Source organism: Manis pentadactyla, chromosome 2, assembly GCF_030020395.1.
Source record: "Manis pentadactyla isolate mManPen7 chromosome 2, mManPen7.hap1, whole genome shotgun sequence".
Lineage (NCBI taxonomy): Eukaryota > Metazoa > Chordata > Mammalia > Pholidota > Manidae > Manis > Manis pentadactyla.
This window is the reverse complement of record NC_080020.1, coordinates 77,678,697-77,706,433: the sequence shown is the minus strand read 5'-3', so window position 1 is coordinate 77,706,433 and position 27,737 is coordinate 77,678,697. Positions and strand designations below refer to the sequence as shown.

Genomic DNA, 27,737 nt, shown 5'->3' with positions numbered 1-27,737 from the left:
TAAGCATCATCCATAAGTCAGTTCAGCCTTCCCTGAAATATTAGTATTTTAAACAATTCTATTACCAAAGCATTACTTTGATACTTTATTAAAAGTCCTACAGCTCTAGCATTGCTATACTCAAACACAGCTTTATGCAATTAGGATTATAATGGAATCTTTATTACAATGATACATAACTTGTATCATTCTAATAAAAGTTTCTGTACATAGCAATGCCTTAATAATGTTGTTTCTGTAACAGTGATTCCTTAGTAATGGAGCTTCTCTCATGGCAACTTCATTATTAGGAAATGATTTCAGTAATAGAAATGCAAATAAAGATTTTGAGAGGAGTATTTTATGCATGGTTCCATTACTGACCTGCTATCTTTTCATGCATTACATCTAATCATTATAAACCTACCATGTAGATTATAGTTATGCTTATTACTATCCTGTTACATTTTAGCATTTATGTCCTCCCAAATTATTGAAATTAACTGCCATTTTAGAGTAAAATTCAAGGGTTAAAATAATTTAAATTTTAATTAAATTTTGTTTTTAAAGCATTAAAAATGTTTCACAAAATCTTGTCTAATTTTTATTGTATCAGCAATTGAGTGGACCAATAGCATTTAAACTGGAGTGTATGTACCCTTGGGTGTGTATGAAGAATTCCCAAAGTATTTTAAAGGAATTAATTTCCAGATCTTCTACTTCCATAGGCACCCTCTCATAAAATGCCACCTACCTGAGAAGGTATTTGTGGCCATGATTTTCCTTTCCCACATGCCCTTTTTGCCTTTTTCCCACTGTACAAAACAAAGGCATATCTCACACCCATCCCACCCCTTACCATGGTATGTCACTCAGACAAAACAAAGGACCTGTTGGACAAGCCCTTTATTTAGTCCCCCCTACGGCCCCAAACACACACACAGGCACCAACCCATATTTTTTTTAAGAGTCATGAAGTATATAGGATAATATTTAAATGCCTGAGTTCTGGAGCCAGAGAGTCTATGTGTGGATCTAGGCTCTGTGACTTTGAAGAGTCATGTAGCTTTCTCAGCCTCAGTTTCTGCATCTATAAAGGGGGGATAATTATAGTAGAGTATTGTGAAGATTAAGTGGATTCATACTCATATGGAAAAAATATGACCTGTAGTACATACTACATGATGCTATTAACTCATGATTTCCAGAGATATTTCATATTATGTTTGTTTATCAGATATTTTAAATTAACTTGTTTTGATCAACAGAGTACTACTAGTAATTATAATGACACTTCAATTATACATCTTTGTTAACGGAGCAAAACAGTCACAGGAAAATTTTGGAAAATAAACTCTTTTCTCTTTCTATTTTTTTGTTTACAAGAATATCAATAAAAAGCTTTAAAGCATAAAATATACATTAGGATAAAGTTCTTTGAGAGAGGCAGAATAGAGATGAATTCAAGGAGAAGAATATAAATTATCCAATTGTTCATATATTTTTTAAATGAATGATGGGCATTTTAACACTGTGGCATTTATTTTTGATTGGGTGCATTTCAGAGAATGACATAATAGTATTATTTAAAATTGTACATGTAAAATGCTATGTGTTTTAAATTGTCAATATCTACAAAATACTGAAATTATATCTTTTGCAACTATTTAATGAAAAATTTTAGAAGTCAACTTACATCCCTAGGGTTATGTAGATATGTAATTTTTAAATGTAGTTGTGTGCTAGCAGATATGTTCAAAGACATTGGAGTAAACACTGATTGATAGGAACAAAGATTTATGTGAAAGTAGGGGTAAAATAACTACCTTGATAATTTTTTTTCTGAGTAGTAGATATTAAGAATGTAGATAGTAAGAATAATACCTTCTTTATCAAGTTGGCAAAGTGAATAAAATTCTAGAATTCTGAGGCTTCCCTGGGAGAAAGTTAGTTTGGATCTATGGGCTGAGTTGGCTGAGTATTCCCAGTGTTCACAGAGAAGGTCAGTGTGTAGACAACACATGCATTCCCAAGTTGACTAGAAATGCCTGGGAGAGAGAGCCCTTAACTTTGAAGAGAGAGCTGGATTTGTCCTTCAATCTGTTTCTGGAAGGGGCCATCTTAGAGTGAATCTGTCCTGAGGCAGAAGGAGGGAGGCCCTGCTGCTGGGTGGATGCTCCAGTTTTACCTCGTGTTAGAGAAGGCAGCTCTTACTGCTATAGGAGCAGCACCAGGCAGGACAAGAAACAGTGAATGGACCTCTTAGGACAGACATGCTAGAGATGGACTACTCCAACAGGAAAAAGAAGTGTTATTGAAAATGTACCTGCCGTCAGGGGTGTTTACAGTTGTGCCTCAAGATGAAAGTTTGGATGTCCATTTCTTACTGGGCAGGTTACACATCAGCATAACCATAGTTGCAGCCATAATGAATATACAATTTTGTGTCCTGGCTTTTGCACCTAACATTATTTTCCAGACTTTTGTCAAGGAAAGTAGAGCTTTTTAGAGGAGAAATATAGTAATACTGCAGCCATATTTATACCAACTGGCACAGAATTTGAGGTGAGTATGAGCTTTAGTTAATGTGATTTGTTATGTCTAATTTTTATGGCCCTTAGAGACCCAGATCCCAGCCTGTTGGAGACTCAGATCAGATAATGTAGGCCTGCTCTGAGAGAGCCGATCCTTGGCATACGATTTTGGAAAAGTTGCTGAACCTGGAAAAACAGCATTCAGAGACATGTTTACAAGCCTTCAAGAGAGTCGCCCAACCCTACCCTGAGCCCTAACCCTTTCCCATGTATTCTCCTGTATCATGTCAGTAATTCCCAGGGTTGCATTCTGTGGCCAAGTCAAAAGTGGTATAAAGCCTAGGCTAATGGCCCTAAATTTTTATAGGGTCTGTGTGACATTTTTGTGAAATATTTCAAATGTTAATTCTAACACTAAGACTGTGCTGCTTAAAACAGTGAGGGACCAGTCAAGCAGTTCATACTCGTGGCAGTATCAATTAGTTTAATCATTTTGGAGGGAAATGTGATAATACAGATCAACAGCCACATAAATATCCTCAGTATTTTTATTCATTCCTGAAACATTATAAGGAAATAAACCACAATTCTTATATGCATACACAATTCATAATAGTATAAACTATTACAAATAAAAATTTATAATCGTATAAATGTTAAACAGTGGAATAATGGTAAAGCCTATTATGGTATGTTAGCCAGTTGGAATATTATATAACTAAAAAGAAAGTTATAAAGATTATGCAAAATATAGGAAAGTACATATGAAATAACGTTAAGAAGTCAGAGGAGAAATTGAATCACAAAATTATATATTCACTGTGTACATAACTATGAAAGACAGACAGACAGGTAGGTAGATACCAATTAAACTGGGAAAAAATCAACCTTTAAAAGGGAAAAATGGGCCCAAGGATGACCTAGTCTAAAGCAATCATAAGATTTACTGACTTCGCTGCTGTGAAGGGCCATGGGGAGAAAATAATGGTGAGCTCAGAGCTTAGCCTTTAAGTCAGGGTTCATCTCCTGAGTTCATGTGAAAAGCCTGTGTTTTTCCTGGTACCAGTTTTCTTCTTCAGTTTTAGACTCTCCTTTTTAGGTCCTAGACTTTCTTGTCTAGAAAAGACTGAACTAGATCCAAACTCTACAAAATCACTTCCTAAAATCCCAAAAGAAGTTACTATGAAGAAATGTAAAAAATTGGTTTGGTCAGGAAATGGGGTTAGAGTGTACATATTTTTATCCTGCCATTATTTAATTGCTTACATTTTTACTAAAATATCTTTAAAAATATGAAACTGCCATTCTTGTCCATGTATCAGTTCATTCCTCTCTCCAATACTTGTTTGTGGAATACCAGGATACAAGTTATTCTTTGAAGAAAATCTATGGCTCTATTTTTATATAGAAGGGTATGATTTCTTAATGCTGCAGCCTTTTGTTAGCATTGTTTTTGTTACCTAGTTTCAAATTAGTATTCTAAAAAGTGGTAGAAATATCTCACAAAAGCTAAACTTTCATAGGTCAAATCTTTACCTAAATTTTTTATTATTAGATGAGTAATAAGATTTGTAGTGGGTTTATCACATCTTTAGGAATGTTCTTCATGGAGTCACTGAGAGATCTTCTAAAGAGAAGAACTAATTTTAACTTAAAGAAATCATTGGGAAATCTGCTGGGAATAAAAAGAATCTTTTTATTATCAAAGTTGTCAAGAAGCAGGAAGGAAATACAAAAATAGCTCTAAACTGGGATGCTTTCTTAGTAATTTATATTAATTATATTTATCTAAAGAGAAGTATTTCAAAAATCATTCTCAAGATTCATCTGTATGTTTTTATGTTGCTTTAAAATTCTATTTGGCACCATTCTAAAAATAATTATGCTAACAGACTGCTATTTTATTTTATGTTGCTCACAAAACATCTTTCTGTGTGATTAGCCCCAACATACCTAGCTCTAAAGTGGTTTCACTGTTTTAGTGAGTATCTCAGAAATAGACTTAGTAAGCCCCGAATTGTCACTATTATGTAATGTAGTGGAAGAAAAAAAAATAATGCTTGGAAAGCACCAGCTCCCAGTTGTTTTCCTTTAAGACAAAAATAGAGTAAATGTAATGCCTGTGAGTTGTTTCACTCTGAGGTGCTGCATTTAGTCTTCACAGGCTTGGCATTTGTAGGGGAAGACTTAAGTTCTCTTCTTGCATCTGGGCATGAGTCTTGGCTGCATCATCACTGGGTGCCATGATCTTGGATAAGCTATCCCCTCTGAGCAAATTCTACAAAACAGGTGGAGGAGGTTGGATGAAGGTTCTCTCTGGTCCTCCCAACACTCAGGTTTGACTGGGGAGAGAGAAGAGAAGCCAAGAGTGTCTTCTTCTGATGGCATCACCCATCAGGTATTTTTAAAAAATAAATGTTCCCACCAGAACAGAACATTTAAATAAAAACATTGATATAGAACATAACAAGGCTTTTAAATAGAGACTTAGAATCTTTTCTGTCTTCATTTAAACCTGTTTTGTTTTTTTCCCTGTGACACTATATAAAATCTCATCAATATACAAAATCAAACTGAGCCTCAAATTTTCTCATTTTCTCTGGATGAGAGCTTTGATTAGCTTTTTACAAGTTCTTCATTAGTAATTGGCTTGCCTTTTTGTTTTTGTTTTTGGCTCTAATAAGTTTCTGTTGTCTCTAATAAGTTTCTGTTCTATCAAAGAATTCTTTGAGGATGGTCTGAAATATGTTACTCTGTGTTATGTTACAGAATATTACGATTTAAGATTCTTTATAAAATGCAACCAACTAGTGCTGTTAAGATTAAATGTTCATTTCTTCTTTTTGATCCTGGTGACTGGGGTGGGTTGTTGAGTCTTATCATCATGCATGACCTAGTTGTGCAGTCATTCCTATTTAATTAATAGACATTTACATAAGCTCTTTTTCCCCCACCAAGCTTTATAATGGTTTTGTTGGTTATCTCCTTCGACCCTGTGAAGTATCAGCAATGCTGTTTCCATTTTGCATATCAAATACAGAGAGATTAAATTATGTACAAATTGATAACTGAATAAGTTTCGGAACCGAGAGATCTGGCATATTAATGATGTTGCTTAAAGCAACAACCCATATAGATGCTATAAATGTATTCAAACTCTGCTGTTGAATCCAGGAGTTGGAGGTGGGACTGTCAGCAGCCCAGGGAGGGAGCCCTTTGTAGACTTATGCAGAGGGGGGAGAATTAGTTTCTGGACTCCCTCTGGAGCCATGAAAGGAAATCTTTTGTTAGCAGAGAGGTAGCATCTGAGTACTATTGCTGGGATGTCTGTAATTTTTAATAAAAATTATAGGAAACCTGGTGGCTTCTGTGAAGCATATGAATTTGAGGAACTGTCCTGTTTTTTTTTTTGTTAATCCACCGTCCTGAACAACATTAGAATTTTTTTCCTAATTAACTGAGCACAGAATGTTAAAGGTGCAATTAGAGCAAAGCTCAGCTTCATTTGGCTCCCTCTGCCCATCCCAAACACTAAGATAAACTTGCTGACCTTTCTGGGCACTTGGGTGAGACTTTCACTTCTTTCCCACATACTAGTTTTTCTTAAATATTCTCTCACTATCTTTCTATCTATACCTCACACACATATTAAGGACAGAGATCTATACTGGGTGTTTCTTTTTTCAAAACTTGGACTTCCAACCCTGCTTCTTTATTTAGTCTTGGTGTGGGTTGTTTCCCAAGAATACTTTGACTCATACAGGGATTGCTTCAAGCATTTAAGGATGCCACCAAGCAAACAAACAAAAATAGGCATTTTTTTCTTCTCCAGATTTACCAAACTTCTCAGTCTTACCTAAAGAATGGGAGTCCATGTATCTTTCACTTAACTCCTTTCCCATTAAACTTAGAGTTGTGTCTTTCCATCTTAGGTTCTACTGCCTGAAGTATGATTCTCTTCCCCTGCCCCAAGTCCTGCCCATCCTTTATAGCCTGGGCCAGGTGAAAAGCCTTGGCTTCAGGAAGTCTTTGCTGGCCCTTTCTACCACTAGTCAGAAGCGACCTCTTCTTTCTCTGAGTTCCCATATTCCTGGATTTTTACCTTTTGAGTGTACTAATCTGTTGCATATTATAGTGATTTCTGTAACCCATGAATTGCAGATACCCTAATGGAGTGTGGGGAGAGACGAGAAGAGAAGAGGAGATGTCTTATTTCATTTGGCTCCAGGTCCCTCTCAGCTCATGAAAATGTACACCTCATGTACAGTCTGGTGTTTCCAACTGCAGGACACTCAACAAAGAGTTGTAGAAACTGCAGTTACAAGCATTAGATCTGCAGGGTGAAAATAGTAGTTGAGTTCCAGGCATCAGGATCTCATCATGAGTGTCATTCCAGGGAACAAGAGAGCTTACAGTCCAAGGGACCCTTAGGCCTGGGCTAAGTCTGCATTGTGGCTTTCCTTTAGTTTGCTGGCAAGCTCCTCTCTGGCTGCAGGCACTTGCAGGCCTTCCTCCGACATCCTCTAGTCTTCGCTAGTGCCACTGTGACCCCTACCCAGTCTTGTCTGGAGTGAGAAGGCTCCTCATACCTCCTCCCCAAATGATGAAAAGAAATCCCTCCCATTGAGGGCAACTCTCTTGCCACCTTTCCCTACGTATTTGGTCACAAGTCCTACTACTCACCCTCCAGCCATCAGGCTGAGTGAAATTGCTGTTCTCCCTGGGTATCTGCTTTTCCATTCTCTTTGGAAATCCTAAGGGAAGGGAGGGAGGGAGTGACGACAAACTTACTTGACATTTGGAACTTTCTCCCCTAGAGATGCAACCAGAACTTTTAGTACTGGAAATGCAACTGGACTGTAAACCCCAGGAATTGAGATAATGAATATTATTTTGTATCTTCCTAGTACCTGAAACCAGAATGTAGATGCCATGAGAGCAGATGTTGCTTCTGTCTTGAGTGTACTTATAGCTCCAGTGACTAGAATGGTGTCTGGCATGTAGAACGTGCTCTATAAATATTTGTTAAATAAATGAATGGGTGGATGGATAGACAGATAGATAAATTTTAGCATGGAGTCTTCCCCACAACAGATATTCAGTGATGTTTATTGAATGCATGAGGAAAATATACCTGAAGTAATAAAGGAGTGAGTTAAGTATAGAGGCATGAGTTTATTACATATTTTAGTAGTATTTGACTCAGCTTCTTAGTCTGGGTAACACACCTTAGGAGGATACTGAAGTGTGGCAAGTGGGCACCAGAGTATGCATTTTGGTGCATTTGTTTTTTTAATGATAATATAGGATATTATTTTTTATGTGCACATCAACAGATAGGTTTTAGAATGTATTACATAATTGACATAAGCTTTTATGTGGAGAGTTACTCCTAAACTCAAACCCTCCCCTTTGCTCTTAAGTACATTTTGGAAGAAATATGAGAGAAAACAGATATTGAAATTCTTACTGGTGACTCCTATAAATGCACAAGAGGTGCTGCTCTGGTTTTGTGACAAGGAGAAAGAATGTTTCTGTCCATTTCATGTCCCCAGAGTGGCATAGGGGCCACTGGTATTTTCTGCACAAATATTCTCCTTTATAGAAAAGGCTGCATGTGTCAATAACGATTTACTATGGCAGAGTAGAATGTTTTAGTCTGGGCAGTTAATTCCACAAATATATTGCATGTGCACAAGGTGAAAGCACTGTCTTGGTGCTGAGATTAAAACAAATCAGAATATTTCCTCTGCCTTCAAGAGACTACAGTACAGTAGAGGAAGACTTCTGTAAACAAGCAGTTTCCCATACAGATCAGTGTGGAACTGAACAGTAGGCTAAGCATGGGGTGCAGTGGGTCAAAACCTGGTTTGGGATTACGGTAAAACAAAGCTGAGGTCTGTAGGAGGAAAATGAGCATTGGTAAGTGAGGGGGAAGGGTGGCTCCAGCAGAGAGGACCACATGTACACAGGCCTGGAAGTAAGAAAAAACAGTGTGTTTGGGGAACAGCAAGTAGTTAAATGGTACACTGTATATAAATATAGGTAAATAACTAGTTTTCTAATACTGAATAGGAATTTTTCAACACAAGAGTGATAAATGAAATACAAGGAGAACAATTGTACATTTAATTATCTAATATTACATTTGACATGTAAATTATCATGAACAAAATTTTAAGATAAATAATCAAGAAATAAGCAATATTTTTAATATATCAGCAATTTTTATGAGAGCCTGGGTATCTGGTTATGTAGCACTATATTCCTAATATTTAACCTAGTATATAGCTCACAATGTGGTTGAATGAATGAAAATAATCAGCATCCTCAGAAAGGTACTAAGGAGCTAATATAAATTTACAAGAAAACCCTTATAAATCCTCAATAGACAAATAGTCAAGAAAACATAAGCAGACATTTCACTTCACAGCCATCCTTTTCTCTTTATTCTTTTTCTCACACAACATATCAAATCCTTTAGCAAATCTTGTTGGTTGTATTTTCAAAATAAGTCCCAAATCTGACCATTTTTTCCATCCACCCCACTATCACCTAGTACAGCCACCATCATATCTTGCCTGGGCTGTGACAGTGCCTCCTTAGCTAGTTTTCTTGTGTCCCCTCATTCCCTTCTACAAATCAAGAGCAATATTTTAAAATGTAAATAAGAATATATTACCTCTTTGTTCAGAGTCCTCCAAAGTGTCTTTGTCACACTCAGAGTAAAATCCCAAATCCTTCCATGCCTTACAAGACCCTATGTGATCTTGCCGATTGCTTACTTCTCGAGTCTTACTTCTGCCACTCTTCCCCTCCATGTCATCTGTCCATACTTGTCCTGTTGTTCTTTGAACACTCCAGGCCTTCTCCCTTATCAGGGTCTTAGAGTCTTTGCACTTGTCATTCCAAGCCAAAAATAACATTTCTAAAAGAACTACATGGCGTGCTCCTCACCGGTCAGCTCTCTGTTCCAGTGTTACCTCTGCAAAGAGGTCTCCACACCAGCTTACCTAACATAGCAACTCCCATAATTTTTTATAAATTTTAAAAATGTTCTTCTCTCTTCCCCATTTGACCCTCTCAGCCTTATTCGGTATAGAAAATATAAAGAGAAAAAAAAATACCCCCAGAGAATTCCTAAACACAAGCCTACCCACATGTAAGTACCAGAGTTGCAATCCCTCTTCTCCCCTCTCCACCTGAAGCATCAGACAGAAGCAGATATAAACTTCTCTGGAGGAATGCACTTTTAATCCCAGGCCTCCAAGAAGTGCCATATTTATAGCCATCCTATTAAGCTACAAAAAAAAGTACAGAATTCATAACAAGCCACTGAGAGCAAGGGCCTGCAAAAGCAACAAACTGTAAAGTGAATTCACATGTTGAAGCTTTTTGGTGCAAAAATATAAAATAAATATGTTGAATATATTTTTTGAATCTAAGAAAATTCTGCAAGTATGATATACAAATAAGAGACTATGAGAAATGACCAAACAAATTTAAGAAATTATCAAGCAGAAATTTTAGAAAGGAAAATATACAATTAGAAGTCCCACACTAAAAAGTAGATAAATCTTGTTAAAGAGAATACTGATGCATTAGAACAAGGATCTAAAGAAATTATATACATTGTAGCAAAAATTGGGAAAAAGCTGGTAAATATAACAGGTTAAGAGATACAAAGGAGAGAGGAGAACACATGTCTAATAGGAGTTCCAGAAGGAGACACTAGAGAAACTGAGGGACGACCAGTACTCAGAGAGCTGATCCTGAGAATTTTCTAGGGTAGTTGAAAAAACACTGATATTTAGATTCAGGAATCTCAGTGGATCCCAAGCAGGATACATGAAAAGAAATCCACACTTTGACACGTTATAGTAAAACACCAAAGAGAAAGAGATCTTAAAAGAAATGGCAATTACAGAAATTACCTCCAAACAGAAAAGGAAGCCTATAGAAAAGGGGATAGTATTATCAAAGTGCTGAGAGAACATTATTATGACCTAAAATTTTATACCTATAAAAAGTTATTTTTCAAAAATGAGAGCAAGATAAAGCATTCACAGTGGGACCATTTACTACCTACCTCTAGATCTTCATTAAAAGGTGTTCTGAAGGACACATTTCAACAATAAATAAAATGATCCCAGAATGAATATCTGAGACATAGGAAAAAATGGTAAGCAAAAAGAACACTCAAATGTGAGTAAATCTCAACATTGAGTTACAAAACATCAATACTATCTAATTTATGGGGTTAAAAACAAAAGATAGAGCTGAAATACTGGACAACAAAACACAGAAATCAGGAAGGGATGATCCATAGTAAATATCCTAAGGTCCTTGAATTGTTTGGGAAAAGGTAAAGATATTGAATAACTATAGATTTTATTAAATAAAACATTTGCTTAAAAATTGTAGGGTGATTACTAAAGTTTGGAAATATAACATGTATTTTACAAACTAATATAAAGAGAAAAATAAATGAGAAAAAATTTTTAGCCTATACATAATTCAAAAGAAAGCAACAGAGGAGGAAAAAAGAATAGCAAAAGAAGAAACATTAAAAATAGGATGAGTGCAAAGTCTAAAATAAGATGGAAGAAATGAAATCAAATTGTATCAGTAATCACAAAGCCTGTAAGTGAACTAGAAACTCCATTTAGGAGCCAGATTGTAAAGGTGGATTTCCTAAAAAGTCCATCTGTGTTCTTTTTACAGGAAATACCTCAAACCTATGGACACAGAAATACTGAAAAGAAATTAATTTTTAAAAATGTATAAGGTAAATAGGAAGCTGGCAGTGGCTGTATTTATGTTAGATAAAAGTCCCTTTTTTCCTGCAGAAAGCATTATTAGTACAGAAATCAGTAAAACAGAAGACAAAGATGCTTAGAGAAGAACAACAAAATACACACGTTAGGGAGTGGCACATTGTACGTGCTCGATAAATATCTGTTCTATGAATAAAAAACAACAGAAAACCACAAATGTGTGTGTATAGAAAGATATGAAAGGAAATTCATCGAACAGGGATTAAATCTGGGTTGGGCAGTTTTAGGTTATCCTGCTTTTATTCTTTGTTCTTTTCTATATTTTCTGAACTTTGTATTATGCATTGCTCTTACAGTTTTGTGAAATATATTTTGAAAAAAATATATTTTTGAAGAGGTGATCTAGAGAGGATAAAGTCGGGGGCTATCTTTGATACCAGCTCTGGTCAGCGGGGGGAGAAGGGGTAATGTAAGAGTAGGTTTTGAAAGTGCTTTGCCCCTCACTGCAAGGATGACTTCAAGCATAATGCCTTTGAATCTGTTCTCTAAAGTGACAATAATAAAGCCTTTTCAGAGAATTACTCAGGTAGGTGATCTCGGGCAAAAGCCTTAGTATAGGGCCTGCTGCTGCAGATGCTCATAGCTATTTTCTCTCCTCCACTTGAGGGGGCAGGAGGAGGGAAATGCCCTGCTCCATTGCTAAGGAAAGTGCCCGGAGTGAGAGGCGAGTCTGCTCAATCTGGAGTATGAAACTGGGTGAAAGCTTGGTATGTCCAATTATATTTGTGTCCTCCTGGAGAGCCAAGAAAATTAAGCAACGAACCAAGAAACTCATCTTATTTATTAGATGTAAGAATGAAGATATGAAGATCCTTATGATAGTCATATCTAGTAGTTCTGAAACCAATTCACTGTATTTATGTCAGACTTATTTTATGAGACACTTAACCATTGCTAAATTAAATTTAATAAGAGAGTGTGCCTATATAATTCCTCTGGAGTTACAGAGATAGAAATCTGACCCATTATTGCTATTTTCACAGAAAATCATTTAGCAGAACTTTGTTCCAGTAGAAGTGTTTATTGAGTTGTGAGCCTAACACAGTTCATTGGCTGCATGTATTTGCACACTGACATTTTTCTCCATGCAGATTTGCATCAGTTCATTAGTACTGTCAGCAGATGGTAGCACTTTCACACAAATTTACCTTCTGAATTGAACTAAGAAATGTCACTAAAAAGATACTGACAGTTTTGATGTTCTTCTCTGAAAATGGTATGTTAAATAAGGTGTAGGATTTTAGATTTTTTTGAACTCCAACACATAATTCCTAAACCAACTAAAGATGGCTTTCATCTTTGATTCTGCCTGTCTGAAGAAAAAAGCAGAAAATATGGATATCTTTCCTGATTACAGAAGCCTTAAAAAATCTGTATTGCAGAAAAATGGCTTTTGGAGAATATTATCCAGATTGATTGTCTACACTGATCAAATGCCTCAAATCATTTGTAAATTCTCTACTTCACTCTGAATACAAACAGTTTATCTTGCAGGATCAGCTGACTGAATGTAACTGAAAAAGTAGGACTGGCTCAGGTCACAAGGCTGACTTTGAATTCTGTCATTTCTGCCACATTCAGATATCCATAGGATAAACCACAGTTTAAATGTACAGATCCTTTACCTTTAGCACAGGTCAAATCATTATAGAATTATCAGACAGGAAGGCTTAATATTTGGTAAGTGAATGAATGAGGGAATATATGAATTCTAATAACATCAGGGAAATTATATTTTTCTATATTAAATAAACATTATTCTTAATAACACAAGACCTCTATTCAGTAGCCTTATATATTTAGAGAAAAGGATTTATTTTGAGTATTTTAAAAATTAATTTCCACTTGCATTTGAAAACCAAGTAATGATTTGGCTAATTTGCCACAACTAAAAGAAGTTGATAGATTTGAGAAAGCATTGGGTATAGACCATATAGAGTTTAACCATCTAATTAATTATGGTTGCTCTTGAAACATTGCTAGAAGAATGGTCTAATTAATAACATACTTAAGGGATTTTTTTTTAACCACAAAAAAGAGCTTTTGGGTTTCAAATGCCCTCAAAAACAAGGGACCCTGTGTTATTTCATTCATAGCACTTCTTATTATCTGGGTTATCTTATTTGTTCTAGGTGTTTATTGGCTGTCTACTCCCCTGGAATGTAAGTTTCATGGGATCAGGGACTTTGCTTATCTCTGAGACCTAGTTATGTCTATAACTATAGCCAGAACTGTTACTGGCAGACATCTAAAGGATGATTAATAGATATGTGTTGAATTGATAAGTGTTAGTTTAAGGCGGGTAAGGGAAGCCAGAATCAAGTTGGGCAGGAGGACCATATCTGGGCTGTGACCCCATGGCCTAGTTAGGGATGGGACTGAGGGACAAGGAGAATGTTGGAGAGAGACTGCTCAATTTCTGCTGTAAGAATCAAGCCACCAGGCAGAGACTTCTGGAGATGGCACTCTGGGAGACATAAACCAACCATACCCAGCAGATAACTGAGCTTCACCACTCATGTAACACCCCCGAATCTCCACACCAAATGTGTCCAGCATGTGGAACTGTCTTACCATTCTGCGAGTGGGTGTTTGCCCATGCACACAGACATCAATGTTTTGAGGCTGGAGGGACAGCTACTTGTAATTCTTCCCAAGGACTGGCTGAGAAGAGAAGGCAGGCAGCACATAGTTCAAATATAGCCTATATGCTTGGTTTTTTTGGCCCACTCTGTGTTTAAAAAAAAAAAAAAAGCATGCCAACGTTTAAGTTTAGGAAGTTTTACATAAAAATCTGGATATCTGGGTTATTTTGACAAATAGGAAGTCCTGGCACACTGAACCTGCAGTCCCACATGGCATGGCTAGAGCAGGGCAGCAAGTTCAGCTTTGGCTAGGTACACTCTGTCGTCCCCACAGTCCCCGTCACATGCCAGCGTATTTACCTGGCCTTGCTCCTCCAGGTCACCTGCCTGGTCTTCATAGGTATTTGTCTTGTTCTGTTTGGGCTGATATAATGCAATACCACAAATTAGGTAGTTTATGAACACAGAAATGTTTATCTCACAGATCTAGAGTCTGGAAGTATGAGATCAGGATGCCAGCCTGTACTCATGAGGGCCCTCTTGGTCTCTGGAGCCTGTTTTATAAAGACCTTAACTTTATTCCCAAGGGCTCCCCACCTCATGACCTAATCACCTCCCAAAGGCCCCACCTCCTAATACCATCATCCTGGGTTTTAGGATTTCAGCGTATGAACTGTGGGGAACACACACTTTAAGAACCATAGCAGTATTTCAGTTTGTAGTCTCTGGCATAATGCTTAATCTGCAGTGTAAACAATTGGCAAGTTTATCATCAATCAGTGTTTTTGCATTGGTAGAATTTGTGCATAGATCCTCACTACATAGAAACCTCCTAGGGCTCCTGATTGCTTGCTAAATGATGTCCACATCCCTAATCTGACAGCATTCTGACCTGTATCTTATATTCATTCTCTTATAAAGGCAGCGGAGTTCCATCATATTAGCTTTTAACTTATAGAAGCAGCCTATGTGCTTTGGGAAGACAGAAGGAGAGAAACATAAAGTGAGAAACTAAGACAGAAATAGAACAATTTAAATAATGCAGGCCATTCTCCACCACTGGCCCCCACCCCTCCTCTCTCCCCATACCCCCCAACCACTCTACTTACTGAACCTGTGCCCACTGGCACTGATTGCAGTTAGGCCTGAAAAATTAACATGTTGACAAAATTTATTAAAAAAATAACATGTGAATGATTTGGGTCCCACTAACAAAGAGGTGAGTGAAGTACACTGTTCAGATGGTCAGGCTACTAGGCTTCATAGACATCCTTGAGGAATAAACCAAAACAGAAACCCTAGTTGACAAAGAGTTAGAGGGAACTGATAAAAGGTGTGTATAGTTTGCATGTGTAACAAACAACCATGTGCCCTCCTGTACCGCACTGTATAGCTTTATCAGTGCATAACTCCTTCTCACCAACTCCTTCTCATGTTTAGATTATGAATTTTTTTTCAAAACTGAAATCTATCTGTATCTTAATAACTGAATTTAAAGCAAACCTTTATTTTAAAGGAGTGAATCAGATTATGTGTTTTAACCTTTTCAAAGTAATTCACATGGCAATCCTGGGCCAACCCTGATTCTTACAGGAGCATCCGATACTTGGGCAACCCTTTTTTGTACTTCATCCCTGCAAGACAGATGAATTCATGACTCCTGTGTTAAAGAATTCTCAAAAAATCAATAGGTAAGAAACACCATCAAGATCCATTGGCTTTAGCTCTTATTTTAAAAGTGTAAATCTTTTTATGTGACTCTAAAAGCTAACCTAAAAAAGAAATATTCTTTGTAATAATAATAATAGCTAACATTTATTGATTCTGACTGTGTGCTAGGCACTGTTCTAAGTAATTTAGATATATTAATGCATTGGATTTTTATAGTGCCCCTATTAGCTAAGTTCCATTATTTTACCAAGTTTACAGAGGAGGAAGCTAAGGCACAGAAGGGTTAAACGAGTCAGCCAAGATTCCACAGCTAGTTAGTGGGGTGGAACTGAGATTTGAACCGAGGCATTTTTGCCTCAGAGCTATGCTCTTAACCACTGCATTCTATTACCTTAGCAAATGCTGTAAATTTTCAGCATAGAATTAAAATCATCAGGGCGAGCCGGGAGCCCCAGTGCCTTGACTTCCCCTTTGATCACCTTAGCGAGGGGCCCTCAGTCTCTTTGGATCTTGAGTCTTTGTTGAACAATGTAGTCGGCATTTGGAAATGCTGGAACTCTAAATGGTGGGCACACACCTTTGAAAAAAGCCTTGTCTCTTGTTGGTAACTGATTTTCTACTATTCCTTTAGCTACAATGGAAACATAAGAATTGTCTGTATTTTTACTTGTTTCCCAGGATCGTCAACTACATCACATCATGGCTAAGCATTGTAGGACCAGTTGTTGGACTTAATCTACCTCTGAGTTATGCCAAAGCAGCCTCTCAGGATGAAGAAAGTGTCTATCGATAAGGTAAAAAGGAAAACCTGCACTGAGTATTTTGCTATTAAAAAGATCTGAGTGTCTCTGTAGCACTTAGATATGTCATCCCTGCTGGCCCCACCATATATTAAGTCTGCTTTCATCTTTAATAGGCTGGACACTGAGTTGTTTGTTTAGATTTCCAAACAGCCAGTGCCTGGTCATTTAGGAAGCATTTGACGTTGCTATAATAACACTCACCCAACTATAGGACTGGATGGTTTTATTTTGGAATTGATATTCTTGAAATAAGTCTCTACTACTCAGTTAACTTTTATTCCCTGGGCTTTTGTTTTGTTCTTGTTCATCAGATTCATACTGGCCTAAAATGCTTAGAAACTGTGGCATGAGCACAAGAGTTTATCTGGCCAGCCCTGGTTTTAATAGCACCAATACCATGTAGTATTTCAACTCACCACACCTTGGACATGAATTTTTTTTTTCCTTTGGAAGCAAATGTCTTCAGCAACTGATAATACTCTATGTCTAGGGAAAACACCTCAAAGACACAAATCACTATAAACAGCAAAGAAGGAATCTAACTCAGTAATAGAAATACTCAGATCATCGGGGCACTTCCAGATCATTCTTTTCTGAGACAAGCACTTTGCTGATTTGGAGATTAATGGAGAAATGGATTTGTGTGTTCATTTTAATGTAGGATATATGAAAATTAAAATATAAGATTTACATGTCCCTGAAAATTGGAAGTTTAAAGCTGTAGGAAATATTCAAGCATTATTATTATTTTTTACCTATAATAAAACAATGGTCATTTTGTTCTACTTGGCAAACCCTCAACTATTCTATTCTATTGTTTGAGGGATCTTGAACAAATCTTCATGTCTTTGAGGCTTGTTTTCTTCATCTTTAATATGAGAATAACAAACAACCTCACAGTGTTGCTATGGGAACCATGTAAGACCATTAATGCATGAAAAATAATTGTAAAGTATTATATAAATATTCACTAAGTGCTCACCTTTCTCATATTTTACTGTTATTCTCCCATTCTGTCAATAAGTTAAATAACCAGTAAGGCATTAAGATGGACCTAATATGAAGGAATTTTCAGTTTTGGGTTGCTTGTTTTGTTTTTCATTTTAATATGTTAGGGGATAAAACTAAGAGAAAAGTGTAATGAGCTCTTCAGAGAATCTATATTAGCGTCTATCAATGAGGGATCTACTTTACAGTCACTTGAGGAACTTTTAGAACTACAAATGCTGGGTGCCACCTCCTGAGACAGCCTCTCTGGGGTGATCCTAACACACACACAGTCAGGAGAACCTCTGGTCTGGATGTACCTGTACTCTGGCATTTATTTGTACTGTTTTGGTCTCCTAACAGACCTTTTCAAATTCTGTGTAGAGCTCTAACAAGCTGGACTTCCTTCCTAACATTTGCCTAGGCATTGCCGTGAACTTCCCAGATAGTAAGGGGGTCTAAGAGGCATTTGTTTACCTGGCACCCCACTTGGGGGAAGGGATTAGGGTGAGGATTGTCTGCTGGTGACTTGCAAAGGACTGTGACAGCACTCTCACTCTATTCAGGGATGAGCTCTCACACTGGGAGTGAAAGTGGAGAAAGGGTTAATTCAAACTGCTAGAAAAGCTAAAAGTAAATTTTAAAATGCTGAGCTGCACATATTCATGCTGGGATGAGAGCCTGTTTACATGCTTGCTGGGCATTTTGGTATTTAATACTTAACATCTTTTCAACTTCTGCAAGAGATTTTTTTCTCCCACTCTCCCTAATGTAAACACAGATTTCTCAGCAAGTCATTTCTCAAGCCATGTCATTTCTGAAACATCAAATATATGTATACATATATTTTATATATATATATATAAACAATATAAGACAATTTGTATATATAGGTATATAAACAATCATAATAATGTGTCATCTGGAAGATGTACTAATATGGAAATATTAGTTATCCTTTGCTAACTAACAGATTCTTAAGGGATAGTAGTCTTATCAGTTTGGAGTCACTGTGTATTTTATGTTAATTTTTTTCTTTGATTGATGAAGACCTGAAAATTCATAAGTGGCAGAAAAAAGTTCTGAATAGCTCCTGTTGGACTATTTTGAGACTTTCCTCTCAAGAGGGCTTCCTCTCCTCAGGGAGCTCTATTTCTTTTCAGAGTTTTTCACTTAAAAAAATCTTCATTTTTTGTTGATAAAAATGTTTTAAGAATACAGTAATATAAAAAGCTATCATGCCAACAGTTATAAGATGAGAAAATACTTTGTTTTATTAAAGTAACTTTCTCTGCAGTGGGGATTTCTCCTCTGAGTTTACTCTCCAGTTAATGTAATGCAAAGTCCCTTCAGTCAGAAATAAGGTTGGCTAAAGCTGCTATGAGCCAGTCTCCTAAACTCTGCCTTTATGTGACCTTGGGAGGGTCACTTCAGCTCTTTGGTCCTCAGTTTCCTCACTTGGCAAATGAGGATTTGGGAGGCCCACCCACTCCAGTTCTTGGGTCTGTGAAATAGGGAGAAGTCTAGAGTCCAGACTGTGTGTTCAGCTGGCTGTTGGCTATGTGACGTGGGCTTATTTTCTTCATCTCCTGTGGTCCTTTACCATGTCTATTTTTAAAGTCTATAATATCTGTCCCACTCACCTGACAAGGACATGGTAACTGAAGTGCTTCAAAACCAACACAATGCCCATGGAGGAAGGGGCACAGAGGATGACTAGCCCTGTTCCTGTGGGGACACCAGCACACCTGCTGTCCCCCATTTCATGCTTCGCTCCTCCCCTGATGGGTGCCCGGTCCGACAAGTCTTCTCTGCCCACATCCTTATTTGACCATTGCTCGTGCAGGTTCCCACCTGGAAATGCTTCCTTCCCCACCTTCCTACCCAATTCTCAACGGAGTCTGCTTGGTTCTCTGACCACTGCAGCCCCTACTGTCAGCTGCCCCCTTCATGACTCACTCTACTTAGTCAGATTACCATTTAATTGTCTCCATTTCACTCCAATTTCTTCCCCTCCTTAATGATGTGACTTAGCTCCTTCTTTTGTGTAAGGTATGTGTAAGATGACATGCACAGAAGAGAGCTATCTACCCCTTGTAAGTGATCCAGGGAAAGATCTCAGTCTGGGGATTTGAGTGGGTGGGCCAGTTCTTTGAGTAGCTGGTGGTACGGCCGGACACTGTTGATCACCAAGTACTAAGGTTAAAACAACAAAACTGGGAGAGGAGCCAAGATGGCAGCATGAGTAGGGCAGTAGAAATCTCCCAAAACCACATATATTTTTGAAAATATAACAAATACAACTATTCCTAAAAGAGATACCAGTGGATACAGTACAACAGCCAGGCTACATCTACATCTGCAAGAACCCAGTGCCTCATGAAGGGGGTCTGATACAAACCGTGGCCCGGGGGGACCCGAGTGTGCCCCCCACCCCAGCTCCCCAGTGGGAGGAAAGGAGTCACAGCGGGGAGGGAGTGGGAGCCCAGGACTGCTAAATACCCAGCCCTAGTTATCCGCACTGGGAGCACAGACACACACTGTGTGGTGTGCTGGATATTAGGGAAACGGAAGAGTAAAACCTATGAGCAGGTCCCCACAGCTGGCTTCCCTGGGACAAAATAAAAGCGAGTGCTTTTTGAAAGTCTTAAAGGGACAGGGGCCTCAGAGCCAGACGGAAGCGTGCCAGCACACTCAACCCAGCAGGCTGGGAATTCTGAGGAACTTCGGGCACCCCAGCCGCCTGGGTGGCAACGCACCCCTGAAGACCCTCACAGTGATAGGCATCCTGCCAATCATTCCCCCAGCCAGGGAGGCCCCAGCACAGTGGCTGAGCAGCCAGAGAGTGGCCTCACGTGCCTGCAGCAGCCAAGCAGCCGGAGAGCGGCCGCACATGCCTGCATAGGTAGAGCAGCTGGAAAGTGGACACACCTACAGCAACCACCCAGAATGTCCTCCCAGTGTGCAGCCACCTGGGCCAGACCCACAGGCCACCGCTGGTGTGCAACTGCCTGGTGCAGGCAGAGGAAACCGGAGCAAGGCCCGAACGGGCACCATTCTCGCAGGAGAGCACACCCAGCTACCCGCAGGGCTCTGGGCTACCCTGATGGCGACCCCACCCACAGCAGCTTAGGGGATTAATCGGAGGCTGCTCTAGGTGTGTGGCTAACTGTCGCAGGCAGCGGAGAAGGGCAAGGTGACCAACAAGCAGAAAAGGACTTTGTTCTCCCAGCTGACACATGTGCTACCTGCCTACAGCTACCTCTATTGCCATGAAAAGGCAGAAGAATTTGGTCCAGTCCAGAATTACCTAGACAGCCCATGAGAGAGGGCTTGGGGAGATAGACGTAACTAATCTTCCTGAAAAAGAATTCAAAATAAAGGTCATTACCATGCTGATGGACCTGCAGAGAAATATGCAAGAGTTAAAGTATCAAGTTGGGAGGGAGAATACAGAAATAAAACAATCTCTGGAAGGACTTAAGAGCAGACTGGATGAGGTGCAAGAGGCCATTAATGGAATATAAATCAGAGAACAGGAATACAGAGAAGCTGAGGCAGAGAGAGATAAAAGGATCTCCAGGAATGAAAGACTATTAAGAGAACTGTGTGACCAATCCAAATGGAACAATATTCGCATTATAGGAGTACCAGAAGAAGAAGAGAGAGAAAAAGAGATAGAAAGTGTCTTTGAAGAAATAATTGCTGAAAACTTCCCCAAACTGGGAGAGGAAATAGTCTTTCAGACCATGGAGGCCCACAGAACTCCCAACACAAAGGACCCAAGGAGGACAACACCAAGACATATAATAATTAAAACGGCAAAGTTAAAGACAAGGACAGAGTATTAAAGGCAGCCAGAGAGAGAAAAAAGGTCTCCTACAAAGGAAAACCCATCAGGCTTTCATCAGACTTCTCAACAGAAACCTTACAGGCCAGAAGAGAATGGCATGATATATTTAATGCAATGAAACAGAAGGGCCTTGAACCAAGAATACTGTATCCAGCACAACTACCATTCAAATATGAAGTATGGATTAAACAATTCCCAGACAAGCCAAGAAATGGAAGCAACCTTAATATCCATTAGTAGATGAATGGATAAAGAAGATGTGGTGCATATACACAATGAAATTTTATTCAGCCATAAGAAGTAAACAAATCCTGCCATTTGCAACAACATGGATGGAGCTAGAAGGTATTATGCTCAGTGAAATAAGCAGGCAGAGAAAGAGAAGTATCAAATGATTTCCCTCATCTGTGGAGTAGAAAAAACTGAAGGAGCATAACAGCAGCAGACTCACAGAACCCAAGAATGGACTAACAGTTACCAAAGGGAAAGGGACTGGGGAGGATGGGTGGGAAGGGAGGGATAATGGGGGGGGAAAGAAAGGGGGCATATGATTAGCATGTGTAATGGGGGGGCACAGGGACTGCTGTAAAACACAGAGAAGACAGGTAGTTATTCTATAACATCTTACTATGCTGCTGGGCAGTGACTGCAATGGGGTATGTGGGGGGAACTTGGTGATGGGGGGAGTCTAGTAAACATAATGTTCCTCATGTAACTGTCGATTAATGATACCAAAAAAAGAAAAATCTTATTGCTAGATCAAAAAAAAAATGCGAAACTATCCAGCCCCTAACAAAAATCTATTAAAGAGAAAAAAAGTAAAACCTGGGTTGGTGCGTCCATTTCTCCCAAGATAGGTATAGTTTTTATTCGTACTCTCAAGACCCTAGGAAATGGAGGGCTACCCTGTCAAAATCAGAGCTTCTTGCAGGATTTAGGGACTGATATACCTGTGTGTTGAGGTATTTTTGTTTTTGTTTTTGTTTTTGGATTAAATTTTAAGAGTAAGAATATGCAGATATTCACTTCAGCAGATATTTATTAAGTTTCCCTTATGTACTGAGCCCTAGGCTAGGTGCCAGGGAAAGCAAACAGAAAGACATGACCCTGGTTCTTGGGAATGCCGCAGGCCGGTGGGGAAACAGACAAGAAGCTCCAGGCAGCAGGGCCCTTCCTGAGGCACAGGTCGGGGACGCCAGTGCCAGGGGAGGTTCTCAGAAGGTCAGTATGACCGGAGTCAGGCAAAGCAGGATTTGGCCAGGTGAAGAATGGAGGGAAGACCTTGAAAGTGCTTATGGGGAAGTGGTGAAAAGTAAGGCCAGCTGGCAGGACAGCGGCCAGGTCTAGATGAGCCTTTATTGCCACACTGAGAATTTGTGTTTGGCCTGAAAACCACAAATGCCACTAAGGGAATTCAAGTAGAGGAGTTAAAGTGATCACATTTGCATTTAGAAAGACTTTTTTAAATGAGTTGAAAAAACTTTTTTTAACTTTAAAAAATGGCTACAGCTGATAACTAGTCACACATACACTTTGTTGGCTTCTTCGCCAGTGGGCGCAGGCCCACAGGTTCAGGAGGTACAGCAGTGCAGAGGGCCGGGAGTGCGCTGAGGATGCCTTTTGATTTCGATTTGTGCCTTGGACCTTCCAAAATAAAACCAGCCAGTATACTGAGACCTGGTTTGCCATGTTACCTGGGGCAAGTCACTCACCTCTCAGAGCCTCTGTTTCCTGGTGTATTAAAAGGAAGAATGTGTATTAGATCAAGTAAAATCAATTTATTGGTTTTTAACTTTTTTTTTTAATGAAATAGAATATGTCTAAAAAATACTCCCTGCCTTTCCCTTTTACTCTCACACTACTACCACACTCAGCAACACTTGTGACACTAGATATATGGGTTTGCCACACATAAGCAGTTCTGCCAGCACCAGCTGGGTGTTCTACAATTCAGTCAAGCTCTGACACTATTGACCTGGAATTAGCATCACATCCTACAGGCTAAGGATTCAGTCCCACAAGACTGCCTCACTTCAGCCACCAGTTGCAAGTCACAGTATTTCCAACTGACCAGCTATAAATGGGGGTTCCCATGATCTGCTCCTTGGGTTTTCAGTTCTTTACTAGAATGGCTCATAGAGCTCAGGAAAACATGTACTTTTGCCAGTTTATTATATAACAAAGGGTATGATAAGAATACAGATGGACAGCCAGAGGAAGAGCTAGATAGGATGGGGTGCAGAAGGGTCCCAGGTGCAGGAGCTCCTGTCCCCGTGGAGCCGGATGCATCACCCTACCAGAATATAGATGTGTGCACCAACCTGCAAGCTCTCTGAACCATGTACTTTTGGGATTTTCATGGAGGCTTCATCACACAGACATGATATTGATCATTAATTCCACTTCTACACCTCTCCCCTTCCTGCAGGATGGGCGATAGGGCTGAAAGTTCCAAGCTGCTCCTTAGGGCTTGTGTCTAGTGATCAGCCCCCGCCCAGAAGCTATTCAGGAGCTCACCAAGAGTTACCTCATTAGAACAAAAGACATTCCTATCACCCAGGAATTCCAAGGGATTTAGGATCTCTTTGTCAGGAACTGGAGGTAGAGACCAAATATTAGAACAAAAGGTGCTCCTTGTTCCCTTGTCCCTTGGGAAATTCCAAGAGTTTTAAGAGCTCTTTGTCAGGAAGGGGTTGGGGGTAGTGGCAGAGACCAGTATGTGTGTTTTCTGTTATTTCACAAATAATTTTTTAAAAGTGCATTGTACATTGTAAGGATATTGTTTCATGAAACTTTGGTTTCAAATATATATATATATAATTGTATCTATGGGTGTGTGTGTGTGTGTGTATGTGCATTCACTAGGTTGTGATGTAAACATATTTTTAACTCCAGAGAACAGTCAGGTATTTGAAAACTGATGAACAAAGGAGCTCCCTTCTAAGACCCTCTTTTCCCTCATGCTGCTGACCAGGAAGTTGCTGAAGGTTGTTCTAGAAGGATATAGATTATACCAACAGCACTTAAACAAGTGCAACTTAAACAAGCACATATATCCCCACATCTACCCCTCTGGATTTTTAAAGGGCTTGTCTGTAAAGGTACATTCAGATTTTTTATTCTTAAATTTCATAATGTTCTTTCAAGCAGTACTGTAATGCAAAGCCCTCGCTTTTATTTTTTCGTGTTGTCAGTAGCGACCTCTAGTGGTAAAAGAATCCACTGCAACTACCCTATATTCCAGACCACTAGAGCTGAGTGATTTTAGTGATCACCAAGTCCCATTTTGTTACGTTTTTAAAAATAACTAGGCACTCACATTTATCCCTACATCCAAATAAATTTTACATGATAATAGATTAAGCCAATGGCTGCATGATGATTTTTGGATTACTTTAGAGCTTTTCAAATAACCAGTAATCACTGTTCCAACTATGAGGCAGAAGTTGAACAAAGCGTGCTGTGATAGGCTAACAGGGAATCACAGTCCAGTATGTCCACAACCTTTGCCTTGTTATTTATACATGCATGCCAGATCTTTAGGGTTTAGCATGGTTTCTGGCACTTGATAATACTCAGTAAATTTTTGTGGAATGTTTGCACATGTGGATGATCACTGAGTCCAGGGTAAGGCTCCCATGGTCTCCTTTCTGCAGGCACCAGGTACTGGACCTGCTCTCCTCCTTTGGGAACTGCCACCCATTCTATCCTCGAGATTCCTTTCACCTAATGCCAGCAGCAGTGGGATGTGGTCTCCTCAGCTCTCTCCTTCATTAGGTTCAGAGTGAGAATACCCAGACCCTTTCCTGCTTAGAGATAAGGAAATGAATGGCTAAATAAAATGTGGTCCTACACAGAGACATTAGGGGAAACTAATTCAGTATCTATGTATCCAAATAGGCAGTTCTCACAGACTGTTGAGTTAAAACAGAGAACAAAAACTAGATGTTAACTATGCACACAACACTGTATCAATAGTACACAAATATCACACACTTTCTATAGCATGTATGTACAAACATGAAATATAACCCCAAAGACATACACCAAATTCATAAGAGAAGTTATCTCAAAGGATGGAGAGTGGGAACGGGGATCGGAAGTAATCAGATATTTTGGCTCCTTTGGTATAGCTACACCTATCTAGCCAGAGGCTGTGAAACTAAAGACTGATTTTTAAAGATTTTAGTCCTCAGAGATATTTGGAAATCACAGAAACATTTGAAAGAGAAAATTTAAAAATTGCTTAAGTGTATATCATCCAGGAATAGCCCCAGTTAAAATTTAATGTATTTCCTTGTACTAGTTTAAAGATACTTAATTAGAATCTTTGTGTATATGGTTTTACAGTGTGACTTTTCCCATTTCCCATTATATTTGCAACAGTTTTCCATGTCATTTAATGTTCTTTCAAAAACAACTTAACATGACTAGTGTTTCTTCTATATCAAAATATACTAAGTATTTCTGTCATTGGACTTTTGGGTTGTTTCTCATCCTTTGCCATCAATTTAACATACATTCCTTGAGCACCTGACTTCCTGCATGGTCAGGACCTGTGCTAGGGTAAAGCCCAGGCAGACAAAGCCCCTCAGAGCTTTCGGAATGTAATCCAGTGAGAAATGTGTGCAGGAACAGTTGCTCACATTTTGTTTCCTTGGGTTATACTGTTACTAAGGGAATGAACATATCAAAGGATATGGAGTGTCTTAAGACCTTTTGTTTCGTGTTGCTAAATTGTTCCTCTGTAAGACTATACCAGTTTACATCACCATCAGCAGTCTGTTTTACCATTTCCTAAAATCTTTGAAAATTACTTTGCTTTTATTATTAATCATAGATATAAAATGGAACATTTTTCTCTTCTTGTCTTGCTAAAATTTGCAAGGATTCTCAGCTTTGTCTTCCCAGTATGTTATATATTTCTTAGTGCTGCTAGGGTTAGTTTTCCAGCTTCTTTATTATCCATTTGATTACCCCGCATTTCCATTTGCTCCTATCAGAGCCTACTGTCCATGAACTAGTTGTAGAAAGCATGGAATTAAACAATTAAGATATGCATGCAATTTTTAAAATTATTATCAAACATTTTATACATCCTCAAAAGTGAGCAATACAATGAACTCTCAAATACTTGTAATTAGAATCAGTAATTATTGAGATTTTTTTCCATGTTTGCTTCATTTAACCTCCTTTTTTTACCTTATATTTGCTCAAATATTTTAAAGCAAATTGCAGGCATTATGTCATTTGTTTTTACAGGTGCATACTGACCATTTTTTAAAAAATCTAACAAGTTGTACTCTAGTCTCAGATGATAAAACATCTTTGGGATTTTGTTATCTGCTTTTATTCCTGTGAGTGAGCTTTACACCCTCTTTCTGATTTTTCCTTTACCAGTGACATTGGGGAACTTTTCTCTAAAATGGCCCAGTGTTCCATAATTAGGTCAGCCAGTGCCATCAAAGCAGAATGTGAAATGTGCATTTTGCAGGTTCTGCAGATTGGATGATCCATCCACAGATCCTCACCACACTGGAGACATTTCATAAAGGATATCAAACCATAGACAACACCTCATGACTGTCCTCAGGTGTGATTAAAATGGAAAATTGTGTGATACGTGACTAAATCTGCTCCCTGCTGTACAGATTTAAACAGTAGCTGATTTCTTGGGAAGGAACCTTTTTAAAAGTCTGAAAAATTTGTAGTACCCATTTTCTGAAAAAAGTATGTGTATATTATATGCATACACACACACACACATACACACACGCACATTTATATATCAGAAAATTCTGCATACAGTTTCAGGAGTTTCTTAGACCCTCTGAAATCTAGGGACAAATCCTAGATGAAGAATCTTGGTCAATAAATCCCATTCACAGTAGCATTCTTCTATCACTGTGTCACACACACACACACACACACACACACACACACCCCACATTGTGTGATGGGCAGGAAGAGGAAGGGGGATGTAGTGACAGAAAAAAAACTACCTAAATATAAGCATAAGAAAATGTATAAAATACAGAATGGACAAAATCAACTATTGCCTACTGAAACTAAAAGGCTGGGGAAATACTTGGAAACTTCTGGGAACGTAAGGAGGAGAAAAGTGGTCCTATTTTACCTACAAAGACACTCAAAACAGCACCTGAAGCTGACAAACTATATTAAAAAAAAACTTATTATAAAGACATAATAAAACTGGACAAATAAATTCACAAAGATGTTGGGGAAAAAAGATATGACAAAACAACCTGTTTCAACCTCCAAAGCAGGTGTTAATGTACAAAACATGTTTCAGCAAGTAATATTACTTTCAACTGCAGCTGTGATTGAAATGAAAAATTATTTAAAATGTGGCTTACTCTGTACACTATTGTGCAGATTTATACATTAGCTGATTGCTAAAAGAGGTTTAAAAAAGCATTTAATACATTCATTAGCATCTAAATTTATTTGAAAATGTTGGTATGCTC

At 38.5% G+C, this 27,737-nt stretch overlaps 1 protein-coding gene across 6 annotated transcripts in view; it reads left to right on the top strand.

The window, feature by feature from the left end:
• Nucleotides 1-27,737, top strand: part of ATG10 (autophagy related 10) — a 270,765-nt gene that overhangs the window by 237,898 nt on the left and 5,130 nt on the right. For 5 of the 6 annotated variants that reach the window (XM_036914212.2, XM_036914205.2, XM_057493820.1 and 2 more), the window contains 2 exons: nt 15,529-15,626; nt 16,285-16,400. In XM_036914212.2, the coding sequence (XP_036770107.1) occupies nt 15,529-15,626; nt 16,285-16,399 (213 nt within the window). In that variant the 3' untranslated portion in view covers nt 16,400. Of the gene's footprint in view, nt 1-15,528; nt 15,627-16,284; nt 16,401-16,720; nt 18,221-27,737 lie in introns of those variants that run through there. The other variant, XM_036914206.2, reaches the window with a different exon arrangement.